The sequence below is a fragment of the Acanthochromis polyacanthus genome, chromosome 7 (genome assembly GCF_021347895.1).
Source record: "Acanthochromis polyacanthus isolate Apoly-LR-REF ecotype Palm Island chromosome 7, KAUST_Apoly_ChrSc, whole genome shotgun sequence".
In the NCBI taxonomy this organism is placed as follows: Eukaryota; Metazoa; Chordata; class Actinopteri; family Pomacentridae; genus Acanthochromis; species Acanthochromis polyacanthus.
The window spans coordinates 22304703-22320091 of record NC_067119.1 but is presented as its reverse complement, the minus strand read 5'-3'; the positions used below and the strand labels follow the sequence as shown (position 1 = coordinate 22320091).

Genomic DNA, 15389 nt, shown 5'->3' with positions numbered 1-15389 from the left:
ACATGACATGTCTGGGGAAAACAGAATATTTGGCCACCCTATCAGTTCTTGATTCAGATATACGCACTTCTCACTGATGATGAAAATAAAACCTTGCATCCTGGTAGGTTTACAACAGGCTAAACAAACAAATCTTTGCTTCAGTGACAGGTATGGCTTAGAGCCACTGTACTAAATACTCTGCCACTTGCAACTGACAAAGACCTTTCTGGCCAGCAAATTTCATCTTATTGTTGTCTTGAGAAGTATTTTCAAGGCAGTGTAATAAGGGTTTTAGAGTTGCAATAAAGGTCTACTATTTTTCATGATAGTAACCCAGAGATCAGCACTATGGGATTTCCCAATCTGAGCCAAGTCTACAGACTACAGTTACCAAAGTTGAATGCCAAGCAAATCAGGGATTCTTGCAATACTTGTCAACAACTTGGGTTAGGTTTGTTTGGTCATATTAAACTTACTATGGGTCAATGTTAAAAATCAACAAAAGGAAAAAAATTCAGTATCATAAGCGCTATAAACAGTATATCATTGACTAACTGTAGGTGGCAGCCTACGTTTAGGTGGAGGGGGTCTAAAACCTCACAAAACGAAACTAAGACTACCTGTATAACCACATGAAGCCAACCTTAAAATAATCCTCTGGCTGATGATGTCATTGAGCTCTCTTTAATTTAGGTGCAGCACATGTGGGTCAAACATGTTTTACAGTGTGAATTAAATGGAATTTATATCTGCACTGTACCCTGTCAGCATATGTAAATTAAAGTGCATGTAGTCACTTCAACCAAGCATTTGCTGATCATTTTAAATACAATTAATAAAAACAAAGATATAAAAACCACATATTCTTTACTTTAATATCTTACATTTCCAAAAGTGAACTAAACATATAATAAACTTTTGCCAATTATGACCACCAAGTGTTTTTAACACCTTTCTAAAAACACATGTACAGGAAAGATACATCAGTCAAACCTGCATAATGTTTATCAAAAGAGGAAGTGCCGTATAACATTTTCTGTGTTTTCACGCGGTAAGCCTTTGCTGATGTAAAAATATTGAAGCTATCAGCAGAAATCTATTCTTATGCCATGCTGTATGTAACAAAAGGCTGCAAAGCAGAGCCTTATAGAGAAATGCTTCTTACAAAGTTTTTTTCAGTCCTGTCACTAAAATTTATTACCAAAATCCGTCAAAGGAGGATACAATCCATATGCTCCATAAGGAGGAGGAGGATCCGAGTATTGGGCTGCTCCTGGTGGTGGTGCTTGTGGTGCTCCAGTGCCCCAAACTGGAGGGTTTGGATTTCCAAATGGTTCAAATCCAAAGCCAGCCGCGACAGGTGGAGCTGCAGCAGCGGAGCCCTGATAGGCCGGCAGGAGGACAATGGGAAATTTGATCTCTGGGTCTGAAGCATACTTGACATCGAGGTAGACCTGTGAAGAGCGTTGTCATTAAGTTGGTGAAACTCCAGGAAAATTATCATTTGTATCTGGAGGATTCTTCCATGGTTTTACCAAGATGTTAATGAATCAACACGTCGAATTAGGCAGCAAATTATTCGCTAATTTTATCAACCTGTGTAATATGTACAACAACTGTAACTATGTACAGTTGCATCCATCATTAAAAATGTCAAGAATATGTCACATGCATCTATCTGCCAAGAACAGGTCATTCTCAAAAACTGAAGAACCGTGTAAGAACATTAGTGAGGGAAGTCCTATGATTCCTCTGAGGGAGTAACAAGCTAGTATTCAAAACCATGCTTCACAGTGGGGATGGTGTAAAAGTTCAGTTTTGGCCTCATCAAACCAAAGACCCTTCTTCCAGTGGACTTCAATGTCCCCCATATGCTTTTTGGCAAACTGTAGTTGAGATTTAACAAAAACATTATTCATTCATTAGTGCCCTTCTCTTTGCTGCTCTCCCATAAACTGCTGAAGAACAGACATCAGTTGTTGTATGCAGTCTCTCCCAATCAAGCGGCTGGATTATTCCATCCTAAAACACCAAATATTCAGGAAGGTGGTTGCAGCACCATCTTCAATTTTACTGTGGGTGCTGGTGGTGGAAGATCATGATTTTAAAAAAAAGAAATAGGCCATTACTGGCTACTGGCGAATCTTAATCTACGCTATAGGGTACTATGTACAATAAGATGAAAATACATGTGTATCCACTGGTGTGGTAATTATGTTGGAAAATACTTGGGGCTTTGTGCATAACAATCCACTAATGATACAAAACGGTATTGATCATACACTGTCACACATTTGTTCTGTAATTTCTTGAATGAAAGTAGGTATGCTTATTCTATTAAATTCAGAAGTTCAATGGGCACAATTCAGCCCTTGCAAGTTATCTAAAAAATGTGGAAGTTATTTTTTCAACTCCAGTTGTACACACCAGCATAAATATGCACACTATATATGCATAACAGGTAATGTTCAGATTCGTGACTACCAAAAATGGCCTAGTTTGAGGGTAAAATTGAGCATGATGCAGTGATGGCTAGAAGTTGGGACTTTGCATGGCTATAGTAAGAGGATAGATGAGTTTCTGTGCAAATTTGCAGATCTCTACCACATGTGCTACATTGACTTCAGGGTCCTTGAAAATTAGGCACTTTTCATGGGGGGCAATGTTCAGCAGTCCATATCTCTCTAAACAATGTGCCTCCCCCTGTATAAGTTATAAGCCAGTCTGGTCTAGAGCAATACTAAATGGTGCTAAGACATTAATCTGTAGGATTTCTAGTATTTTTAACACCCTTAACCCTACTCGCAAGTGGTTTTTACAAATAATTTATACATTTTGGGCAAGCCCCCCTGCTCTGTAGAGACTTCTCCTGAGTGTGTGTGTTGTTTCTAGGACATCACCAACATGTAGAGAGCTTGGAGAAAAAAATTCAAGTCTCTGTGATAACCAGAAGCAGAGATATAAGCATTTTAAAACCTAAAAATTCCAGGCGAGGATTGGGGGGAGGGCATTTTGGCCTGAATTATTAAAATTTGAAAATGCCATAACTCAAAAACTACTGGGAGTAGATGCCTGTAATTTTGCACATAAAGTTTTTGTATCATGATCTCCCACCACTATCTTCCAAAGCCAAATTGAAAATGGTGCTGCAACCCCCATCTGTGAATTCAGACGGAATTGGTCTGCTGAAACTTGTCATTCCTTCAGAGAAGTCATAGGTGTCTAGGTGGTCACCCACACTAGTGTCTTTCTTGCATGAAAGGCGATTAAAAAGATACTTTCTAACCTCCAATGGGGTGAATCATTTTCTCTACACACTGTAACCTTTGAGGTTGATGCTTTGGTAGATTTTCTTTTCCAAACTGAGTATCTAAGGAATGTCAAGTTTTGTTTGCTGCAAAGTTCTCTGAGACAAATTTGTAATTTGGGGATGTATAGGAAAAACTTAACTTGAAATGCTTATTTATTGATAACAATTCCCACTACTTTCAAGAAGCACGTTCTCAGGAAACACAATACACAAGTGCAGTCACACACATCTCAGTAGTTGTCCTGGTTGTGTAGCTGCTTACCCTGAGTCTGTACTCTACTTTGAGAATACTGCAGTTGAGGATGGAGGGCTCCACATCATGGGGAATGGTGATGACCCTTGTGACGTTTTCATTAGAAGATGGAGGGATGGGATCTCCCACCTCTTTAAAGAGGTCTTTAGTATCCAGTCTTCTCTTTCCTCTTGCAAAGAAGCTGTGCTTTCTGTACACACAGTACTTGGGCTTGATCTCACGAGATGAATTGTTCTGAATTAAGGCCACGATTTTTAATCCTTCTCCTGCAAAAGAAAGCAGAAATGTCAAAACAAGATTCGCTATTAGATTAACAAATATCAGTATGACTTTGAGGGCTCACACCTTGGAGGAAACCAGATTTTTCAATATTGACATCCATGGCCACGGTTCCTGAATTGAAAAATTTCATTTTCTTATCCTTAGACTCATGCTGTGGAGTCTGAAAGAAAACCAGATTAATGAAAGCAACACAAATATGCACAAAAACAAAAAAAAAAACTCAACATATTAGCCTTCATTCTGGCGTCTCTGTTGCCAAAATGGTGGCTCGATTCATCAAATGATGTCAACTATATGCATTTCAGTACGTAGTCAAAGAGTTTTGCTGTTAGCACAATGTTATGTGAATTTCAAACCCTGTGTTTTTAAAGGCCCAGTTTGCTCAAAGCAAATGCTTCAGTGGTTTTAAACAGACTGTTCAGCACATGTCTAGGCAGGTGCAAGGGCCAGCCTTTACTATCCAACCCACACAGATGTTTCTCCCTTTCAGAATGACAGGAATGGAGACATAGCCCATACATACCATTAGTCCAGGGACATTGTTCCAGTCTACATTTGACACAAAGTTGATCTTAGTTGAATCTTTCTTGTTAATCCTCATTGATCTGCTCAGCGTGGCTTCCAGCAAGTATACAACTTTACCACAAGAACCTTTGAAGGAGGAGGGCATATCCCTGATGTACAAGCACAGAAAGACAGACAAAAGTCAGACATTCTTTATGCACAGAAATAAATAAAGCAGCTTTTCACCGTTTTGAAATGATATAGTAGAATCCATTCAGTCACAATCAAGTATGCATGACAATAAAAAGCATAGGAGCCTTTTGGAATTACCTGGTTTTCTGCATTAATTCATCATAAACATAATCTGATGATTATCTGAGTCACAAATACAGGCCAACACAATGTTTATAAACTACTACAATGCAAACAATCGGAATATTTTGTGTGTGTGTCAAATACACCCATTATACATTCCCAGCGCTGGTCGGGAAATTTGGATTAAATAACTCGTCAAATCTCCTTTAAGGATCAATCCTGCACATCTGGGAGGAATTTACAGAACTTCCTGCCCACATTAGATATTTCCTTGGCATGTCTGCTCTTTTGATGTAGTACCACAGTATCCTTACTGTTTTAAGGCCTGAGCTCCAAATGGGCCACTCCAAAAGGCAGATGTTGCATCATTCTGTCGTAGATTTATTTCACTATTTAGTGTTATTGTTCTGCTGCATCACCACCCACTGACCTTCAGCTGGCAGACAGTTAAGTGCCTTCTACATGCAAAAAGCAGATCTGCGTTTGAACTCATCACTTATCCTGAAAAATATCTTGAAGTACTTGAATAAACTAAACAAAAGCAGCCTTTACATTACTGCTGTGATGAGGTTTGCATGTTAGTATGCAGTGTCCTTTATACCATTTGTATGATTCCAGGATTTCTAACTCCTGATTCAAATTAGCTTACGTTGATGGCTGGTTTACATACTTTTCCCAGCCAACTCCATAAATGTTAGTATTTAATCATTTGTGCTTGACTTATTAAAAACGGGATGATCTGACCATATGTTAAGCTAAAACCAATCACACATGGAATTAATTCCAAAAGGTTGCCTCTTTTTTGTTACTGTAGTTGCATAATACAAGGATGATATGTTAAGATGTTTTTTTATAGGTTTGTCATGTGTGTCTGCTCTAACTAATTATGGATCAATAAAATAAATAAATAAATAAAAACTTACTGGTGAGGGATCTGGAAAGTGAAGGGGTAGACATGACTTCCTGGAGCAACAACATTGCTGTCTAGAAAAAACAACAAGAAATTGTAAATTTATTGGGAAAGAACATGAAGAAACACTGAGACATGTTAACAGCTCTGACAAGTTTGGACAGGCCCAATTCCTCAAGCTTCATGGCAGACAGCACACAGGAAATACACACTGGCAAAACTTAACGTCTTTAGAGATTTGCTATGACTTGCAATGGGACACTGGATTGGTCAACAAGCACTCAGGTTCTTATCACTAAAAATTAATATAATTATGCAGCCAAGCAATTGAAATATGAAAAAAGACGACAGTCTCAAGCTACTATGGACTGGACACACACAGTCATAGACAGATAGTAAAAACAGAAGTGATCTCTACAGGTTGAGATGTAATGTGGAAATACTTACACGTGTTGAAGTTCTGGTTTGGCAGCAGAGTCTGTTCGTCACCCTCTGAACAAAAAGCAACACACTGAATTAACACAAAATGACACATTAATAGGCAGAGCAAAAGGCCAAAAATCTAAATATTAATTTATAGAATAAACCATGAAAATGATCACACCATATACTATATTCTTGAATAACCAATTTAGAATTGATCCAAAAATGTCATTACAATTCATAAACTGAAAGCGGAGAATGTTTGGGATTGTTGTTGTTGTCTGACAAATTACTTAATCAGTTCGTCAATTCATTAAATCAAATCAAATCAAACTTTATTTATATAGCACCTTTCATCCATTTAAAATGCAACACAAAGTGCTTCACAAAATAAAAGAATAAAACAACAGAGAGAATAAAAAACATAGTGTAACCAACAATATATATACATATATATACACACACACACATATATGCATACACACATACATATATATATATATATATATATATATACACACATATACACATACACAACATACAATGTATATACACATGCGCTCACACACACACTCACACACACACTCACACACACACAACACGGTGAGTGAACGTGAGTTAATGCTTTAAATGTGTGCTCTGCCTGATGTAATACCCCCTTGGATATTTTCCACCTGTTGCTCTTCAACACTGAATCATGGTAAATATAATTTGGCTTTGATGAAAAGAATTTACAAATGCAGATGTTCTCATGTCATAGTGAAAACAGATAGATCATGTCTGTGCAGCTCTGGCTGTATGCTTCCGGTCCTTGCATTCCTGGAAAACAAATCTTCTCCCAAGTGACCATCATCTTGCAGACAACATCACATTGTTTGCCAGGGTTGCCATGTACTTTGCTGCAGTCACTTAACCCTCTGTCTTTAACAAGCCTTCCAGGGCATCATCTCCACGTCGTCATGCTGCCACCACCATGCTTCACACAGGGGGAGGTGTGTTTGTTATGATGTTCACCAAACCCACATGCCTTCTAGTGAACTGTAAGCTTTTGTAAATAGTGGCTCTCTCTCATAAAGCAATGTCTGGTGAAAAACAGGAAAAAGCTGTATGTACACTCTCTCCCATTTCAGCTGCTACAGCTTTTACCTCATTCAGAGGAATCACAAAAGTCCTAGTGGCCTCCCTCAATAGTCTCTTTCTTGCAAAGTCGCTCAGTTTTTCAGGATGATCTGCACTTGACAGACTTAAAAATGTGCTATAGTTTTCAATTTCTTCATGATGGATTTATCTGTACTCTGAGAGAAACTCAGAGACTTGAAACTGTCTTCTAGTAGCACAAAGTACTGAATTCAGTGAGTCGCTTAAGGGGAGAGAAAACTGGACAAGACACTTCACATTATGTTCTTGAAATCTGTTTTCACTTTGACATGAAAGTGTCTCTTCCCTCCAGATTGGTATCCATTTTCACATCTTTCCATTGCTTGTCCTTTTTACTGTGAACAATGTGCTGAACGTCTGCCTGTAACCCACAAAGCAGCAGGGGGAGGAGGGCTGACTGTAGAAAACTAACATTTCTACACTTTCTGCTGATTGCACAATATCTATTTATTTGCACAGTTCCCCCTGCAAAACTTGTCAACATTTCCCTCCAAAACAGTCTTGTTTTCATGCAAACCTGCAAGCAGAAAAGCATGAAATGCAAACTTACCTGGCGTTTTGCCTCCAATGAAGTAGTGCTTAACGCTGAAGTACTTGTCTTTGGAGTGGTACACTACAGTAGTTTGACCGTGTCTCTCAGTCCACAAAACTTCTGCTTTGCCCTTGAATTTAATGGAGAGAGACTCTATCTGGCAGTCTTTAGCCACTTCCAGCGTGACTTGACCACAAACTGTGTCGCCACATGTGAAAGTATTGCTCTTATTGATGGGATTGTAGGTGACTTCCAGTTTTTTCACAGTGGACGACATGATGCGCAGCTTGGAGATAAAATTCCGGACGAAAGGCGAAGCAAAGCAACGAAAACAGCGGAGGCCAGATCTCCACCTTCGACGGGTGTGTCCTATGTGGAAGAGGAAAATAACAGCTGCTCCGCCTCCGCCCATCACTGCCTTGTTTTCTTCGTTCATTTCCGCATGTATCAAGTCAACTTCAGAAACATTGAAGTCGCTTTTCCGTCTGTCCTGTTTCAAAATGAAAGAACAAACAAACAGTGGGTCCTCCTGAAGTTTTTTGTCAGGTGTCCAAATCTCAGTAAGAACAAAATGTTCCCACAGTATTTAGTGAACATTACTTATATGTTCAAATGATGTTTACAAGAAAACGACGAATGTGGAAAAAATGCTTCTCTCTTCAAGTAATGTCCCTTAAAGGTTAAAAGTTGAATAAGATCCATTTCTGCTGCAGAGGATGTTTGGAGAATGCTACGGGGCCATGGATTATGTTACATCATCACTTTTAAAAAATGTTTTCAAGACTTTTTTTTTTAACAGGACTTTTTATGTTCCAATAATATATTAAAAAAGGAGGAACATTATGTTTATCCTGAGGATGTTTTGGGTGATTTGGGATTATTTTAGAGCTTCGACATCTTCTGGAAAACATTCCCCTGTTGTTACATAATGACAGAGGGACATTCTTGAAGCAACATTCCACAAGTCAAGTATGTTAGCATCTAGCAATGTCATCACCAACTATTTTTAGATTTTCTTTAGTTATTCTGCCTTTAAAAAGAACATTCTGGGGACTAACAGAGAACTTTACTGTGAAAACGTCCCCAGAACTTTTTAGAAGACGTACGATCTAGCTGGGATGGGGCCACTGGAAACCGTGGTGTCCCTCACAGAAGCCAAAAGTCATTTTTATGATACTGAGATACTGAGATGTAAGTAATCACACTGACTACTTTGATAAACTTTGGTTTCTCATTTTATAATTAATATAGCTAATTATCTGTAATACATGGATTAATACAGGTGCACTTAGTATTTTGCTTGTTATAGTGAGCACCATTCAAAATAGCCTGGGAGAAGAAATGCTGTAGGGTCAATAAATAGGCCTCAACATCAACAGTTTAGGCGTATTTATGCTTCTAACACTAAAAATTCATGTATGATTACATTTTTCGTTCATAATAATGGTAATAAAAGGCTGCGTATAGGATTGATGGTTTGCACTGTCCCTTCACAGCTAGAAGATCCTTGGTTGGCATCCCGGCCTGAGTCTGGGATTTTTCTGCGTGGAGTTTGCATGTTCTCCCTGTGCATGCGTGGGCTTTTTTCCGGGTAGTCCGACTTCCTGCCACAGTCCAAAACCATGCTGAGGTTAATCAGTGATTCTGAGCTGTCCGTCGGTGTGAATATGAGAGGAGTTGCTTGTCTCTCTGGTTAGCTCTGTGGTAGACTGGTGACCTGTCCAGGGTGTCCCCTGTCTTTGCCCTAAGCCAGCTGGATGGACTCCAGCCCCCCACGACCCTAATGAGGATTAAGGGGTGTATAGATAATGGATGGATGGATGGATAATAATCATATTTTTTTATAATTGATCTCGAATTACATTTATACTTTTCATTAGATCCTGATTGATCCTCTCACCATGTTTCTGAAATGGATATACTTAAGTTTATCAACATGCAACACATGCTAATATTATACTACAGGACTGAACAGCAGCCCTTAAAAATGTACTTCATGAAACAATATACTATTACTTGATATAAGATAAGATAAACTTTATCCATGCTGCAGGAAATTTTGTTGTCAAACACAATGAACAAAGATTAGTGAAATATACACATCATAACAGAAAGGTTAGTAATTAAATAGAAATTTAAATAAATAAATAATAATAATCAAAACAATCATAATCACAATAATAACAATAATACATTTTCTAAAAAATTCTATGAACAAAATGCAATGTATGTAAGTGTATCTTGGTGTGTAAAGTATCTAAGTGTGTAAAATAAATAAAATAACTGTAAACTAAATAACAAGAAGCAGATAGATGAACAGAAAGTGAATTGAATGCAAACAGACGTATTTCCCAGAAATATTGCACTTGGCAATGATGATATTGATAGTGAGACTATTGCACCTAAACATTGCAGAAGAGGTAGAAAAGTCTGATAATGCTGCACATGAAATTGAATAAGTCCACTGATTCTGCATCCCTCCTGCAGAAGAGCGAGGAATTATACAGTCAGGGAGGATAGACCACCTTTGGCGTTCTGTGGTGGCCCTGTCCTCTGTCAGTGTGGCATGCAGGAGGTGAAAGGTTTTGCCAGTGATGCGTTAACAAATGCTCTCATTATAATTCTAAATGTGGTGTTTACGACAATTTACTACAATGACATTTCCACACAACTACAATAGATAGACTTAACACTTGATCGTAATGATTTTAAGTTGATCTGTGGTGACGTTTTTCACAGATGCAGTCCAAGAGAACACATGCTCCAACAACTACATTTGCGTGGCACTGTGCCTGAACTAATCACCTTCATCAGGCTTTATTGTTGTGTTGGAAAACAATAGGAGGGGCTGTATGTGCTGCTTACTTAGATTTTTATAGCCACTTAGACACCTGATTGTGTAAAATATTGTATATTGCACATTATCAAGGATTATGGAGGTGTTAATTATATTTTTATACATTTCTGAATTATGGCAAATCAGTGACACGTGAGTCATGTGAATCTTTCTTTTCTACCAGGAACTACACCAATAGCTGTCAGGATATCATAAACTGAGGTGATAAAGGAAGGTCAGTGAATGTTACATAAGCTCACTTCCCAGTTGGAACTATGCTTACAACCAGCATGTGACTCATTCACATTTTGTTTTCCGGTGGAAATAATGTGTCATGGTTTGCTGAGAGGCCGTGACTGACAGTTTATTTCTTAGGTTGAAATTAACTGACGTGCAACATTGTCTTACAATAAATGAGAGCTGTTTATGGCTCTGCAGGGGTACATCAAACACTTAAAAATCCCTCTGATACCAAGCTATCACACATTTTGGTCATGTACTGCACATTTTCTGCATTTTCTGTGACACTGTGTGGAATCTGGAAGAAGAGATTTTCAGTGTTGTGCTTATAGATATTTATTGTTTAAGAGAAACAAGCATAGCCAAGCTTTGTGACTTCATCATTTATTTATAACATCTTAGAACACCATCACGTCAAGTAAAGAAAGTCATTGCAAATCAAATCATTTTTGGAATAAAGGAGCTGACTGACAACACAAAGACAACTGAAGTCAACCCATTCTCTACTACAGATGTAACTTTATGAACTACACAACATTTAGTACTACAAAAATTATTATAATGTGATGCGGACAACGTTTTACAGCAGATTAAAGACAGCGACTCATGGAGTCTTTTCAAGGTATATGTCTATTCTTTTTTTTAATCAATTTAACAATCATTTCCTACTCGAAAGATTCTTATTATGATCCTATATTATAAAACAGAGCAGTCTTTGCAGTGACACAGATTAAGCAAAACATGCTAATCATGGTAGTTCCTAACTTGGAGTTATACTGCAAAAAAAAAAAAAACTCATATATATATATATATATATATATATATATATATATATGGCATGCCATATTATATATATATATATATATATATATATATATATATATATATATATATATATATATATATATATATGAGTTTTTAGAGCTTGCTGTCAAAATCTGACACGTTAACTGGTGGTTCATGTTGATGAGATAGGGGTTTGTATCATATTTGATACTCATGTATCAAATATGATACAAATGGCTTTACATAAGTCATGGAAATTTCCTGGGTACATTGGGTTTTATGAGTTCACAGTCACACAGTTATACAATAGTTTGAAATCATAAAGAGCACTTTTATATCATAATTATAATTTTATAACAGTTGCATTTTCAGATCAATTTTAACACTTTATGGTTTCGACTCAGTTCAGTATTGGGACACATCATTTCTATATTTTTACTTCCTGGTAGATAGACGATCACAAGAAGGTTAATCACATAGGCAGGTTGTAACACTTTTTTTCCAGCACCTTCAGAGCTCTGTGCTCTAGAACTTTCTATCAAAATCAGTCAAAGGGGTGTTCAACCATGATCCATAGACTGATGGAGGAGCAAAGGGATCAGAGGCTGTTGAGTTTTGTAGGAAGCTGGTCCCTCCTGGCATTGAGAAGTTTGGAAATGCTTCAAATCCATGGACAGGATTGGCAAGTGAGTGCACTTCCTCAAGCCCCTCTAGAGCAGGCAGGATGACGATGGGGAACATGATCTCTGGATCGAGAGCATACTTGACATCAAGGGAAACCTGTGGTACAGAAATAGTCTGTAAATATGGTAACTGTCATGCAGCCCTGCTGACATACAGACACATGCTGATGACACACTTTAACAAAGACAGATACACACCCTGAGTCTGTACTCTACTTTGATGATGTTGCAGTTTAAGATGGACACTGGTGTGGTGGGAGGAACGGTGATGATCTTGGTGACAGTCTGACCTGCAGAAGGTGGGACTGTTTCGCCCTCCACTTTCAGGATGTCTTTTGTATGAACTTTGCTCGACATCTTTACAAAGTAACTGCACTGTCTGTACAAACAGTATTTAAGTCTAATTCCTCGAGATGATCGGTTCTGAATGGAGGCCAAAACCTTGATCCCTTCACCTGGAAAACAGAACATCCCTTAATACACTTTAATACAAGTCTTACTGTCAGCATGAAGCCTGTATACTAGCGATAGATCTTGTAGTACATGTAGAATATGGAACTTGTAAGATGTGCGTATCACCAGTACAGAACCAAAATCTTCAGTTCACATGTCATGATCCCTGCTCCAGGCCCTGTTTCTCCCCCTCTTCCCCCTCTTTTTTCCTTCTTTCTACCTCTTTGTCCCTCTGTATCTATTTTGACCTGTCTGCCTCCCTGTATCTGTCTCTCATCTCTCTCTCCCTTCTCCCTGCATCTCCTGCCTGCCTGCAGTCTGATTAAGACAATGTGATTCAGCAATCAACCCATTCAGCTCACCTGTTTCCAAGCACACCTTCAGCTATATAAACCTCATTCCTTCATTCACTCCCTGCTGGATCATTGTCATGTTCCTGCTTTCCTCCAATCACCGTTCCCAGATGGATTTTGTTTTCCCCACTGAGCTCTGCTTCAGACGCCATGGACTCTGCTTTCTCACTGAGCCCAGCTTGTCTCCAGCCTGCCATAGACCCACTTGGACTCTTGTCGCCCCCCATCCTTGGATAACCACCGGTCCCCTCTGTCTCCAGCCTCTGTCTGCCAGTCTTGCCCCCCACCAACTTCTGGATTCCCCCTGCCTGCCTTCCTTTCCCCCCTTAGTTCTGTTTTCCCTGTTTTTTGTTTTTTGTTGTTGTTGTTGTTGTTTTTTTGTAAGTACACTGTTTTGCTGTCTGGTTTTTGTAGTTTAGTTGTAGGTTTTGTAGGTTTAGTATTATAGCTTATTTTAGTTATATTTGGTTTATTAGTTTAGTTCCTGTCTTGTTTAAATAAAACCTGTTTCTATTTGCCACCTTTCTGTCATATCTATGCCTGCACCTGGGTTCTCTGACCCTCCCTGTAACATCACATTTGCATTAATTTGAGGCAGATGACAAATGAAATCCAATTCATTATTTGACCTTAAATCATAGGCGTTTCTAGCCCATTTTTGGGGGTGCTTCAGTACAGTACAGTATGCAATATAGTGATTATATGTTCAGAGGAATTGTTAGTGTAAAAATACTCAAAATGCATTTGAAGATGGTATTACATTCATTAATTAACTAAGTAGTTAAAGTGGTATGTGTTTGTATTTTCATAGGTATAATGTAGATTACACACAAAAAATGGCATATGACAATTCAGGAAAAAGCACGTTATAAACCTGGAGCATCAAATTTGATACAGACAATTTAACACAAGTTAATTGAAATATAAACAATTAATTACTTGGTAAAATATGCATTCATTCAATGTAGGAAATACTTATTTTAAAAAATGAACAACAATTTAAATGTTATTTTTACCTTGACTTCTTGAAACTTAGCAATGATTTTACTGAAAAACGTGCCTGGACAATTTCATGCCAGTAGCCATTTTGAAAAGGGGCAAAATAGGACTTCAACTGCCTTTAGTGGAATGATGATCCACAAGTGGACAGAAAACATGTATCAGGTTATATACAAAAGGTCTTTAAGAAAAATATTTATCATGTTGATGAAGGGTTTAAGAAACTCATGTATCAAATATGATACAAATGGCTTTACATAAGTCATGGAAATTTCCTGGGTGCATTGGGTTTTATGAGTTCACAGTCACACAGTTATACAATAGTTTGAAATCATAAAGAGCACTTTTTATAGGATAGTTCTAATTTTATAACAGTTACATTTTCAGATAAATTTTAAGTTTATGGTTTCGACTCAGTTCAGTATTGGGACACATCATTTCTATATTTTTACTTCCTGGTAGATAGACGATCACAAGAAGGTTAATCACATAGGCAGACCGGGTATGGTTGTAACACTTTTTTTCCAGCACCTTCAGAGCCCTCTGCTCTAGGACTTTCTATCAAAATCAGTCAAAGGGGTGTTCAACCATGATCCATAGACCAGTGGAGGAGCAAAGGGATCAGAGGCTGTTGAGTTTTGTAGGAAGCTGGTCCCTCCTGGCATTGAGAAGTTTGGAAATGCTTCAAATCCATGGACAGGATTGGCAAGTGAGTGCACTTCCTCAAGCCCCTCTAGAGCAGGCAGGATGACGATGGGGAACTTGATCTCTCCATTGAAAGCATACTTGACATCAAGGGAAACCTGTGGTGCAGAAATAGTCTGTAAATACGGTAAGTGTCATGCAGCACTGCTGACATACAGACACATGCTGATGACACACTTTAACAAAGACAGATACACACCCTGAGTCTGTACTCTGATGATGCCACAATTTAAGATGGACGCTGGCGTGGTGGGAGGGATGGTGAGGATCTTGGTGACAGTCTGACCTGCAGAAGGTGGGATGACTTCATCCTCCTCTTTCAGGATGTCTTTCACTTCCATTTGCAACTCCTCATCTGCAAAATAACTGTACACTTGCATCAAACAGTACTTGGGCTTTATTTTTCGAGATGATCAGTTCTGAAAGGAGGCCACAACCTTGATGCTTTCACCTGCATTTTTACGACGATCACAGCAAGGCTAATCACATATATGACATCAGACATGGACCTATTAGTGTGTCAAATGAACCTAAATATAAATCCAGGAGTGTGGAGAAATTGCCTTCCTTTGTTCTAACGTGACCAGTGTGCCTTGCAGTATTGTCAGTGGTGGTGAAATCTGTTTGATGTTGTTATTCCACTCTGACCCCCACTTCCTGCAGTG

At 38.4% G+C, this 15389-nt stretch overlaps 1 protein-coding gene across 1 annotated transcript; it reads right to left on the bottom strand.

Annotated features, from left to right (window-relative positions):
- Nucleotides 1-832: 832 nt before the first annotated feature.
- On the bottom strand, nucleotides 833-8154 carry LOC110950421 (arrestin domain-containing protein 3-like). Its single transcript, XM_022192994.2, has 7 exons — nucleotides 7688-8154; nucleotides 6004-6048; nucleotides 5570-5630; nucleotides 4351-4501; nucleotides 3891-3987; nucleotides 3555-3811; nucleotides 833-1436 (listed from the first exon to the last, which is right to left on the bottom strand). Exons 1-7 carry the CDS (start codon nucleotides 8103-8105, stop codon nucleotides 1170-1172), a joined length of 1296 nt encoding a protein of 431 aa, XP_022048686.2. The 5' UTR covers nucleotides 8106-8154; the 3' UTR covers nucleotides 833-1169.
- Nucleotides 8155-15389: the final 7235 nt, after the last annotated feature.

Coding starts and splice junctions, on each gene's coding strand:
- LOC110950421 (XM_022192994.2), bottom strand. CDS start 8,105: ATGAACGAAGAAAACAAGGCAGTGATGGGCGGAGGCGGAGCAGCTGTT. Junction 6,049..7,687: donor CATTGGAGGCAAAACGCCAG/GTAAGTTTGCAT, acceptor CTTTTTGTTCAG/AGGGTGACGAACAGACTCTG. Junction 3,988..4,350: donor ACAATGTCCCTGGACTAATG/GTATGTATGGGC, acceptor GTTTTCTTTCAG/ACTCCACAGCATGAGTCTAA.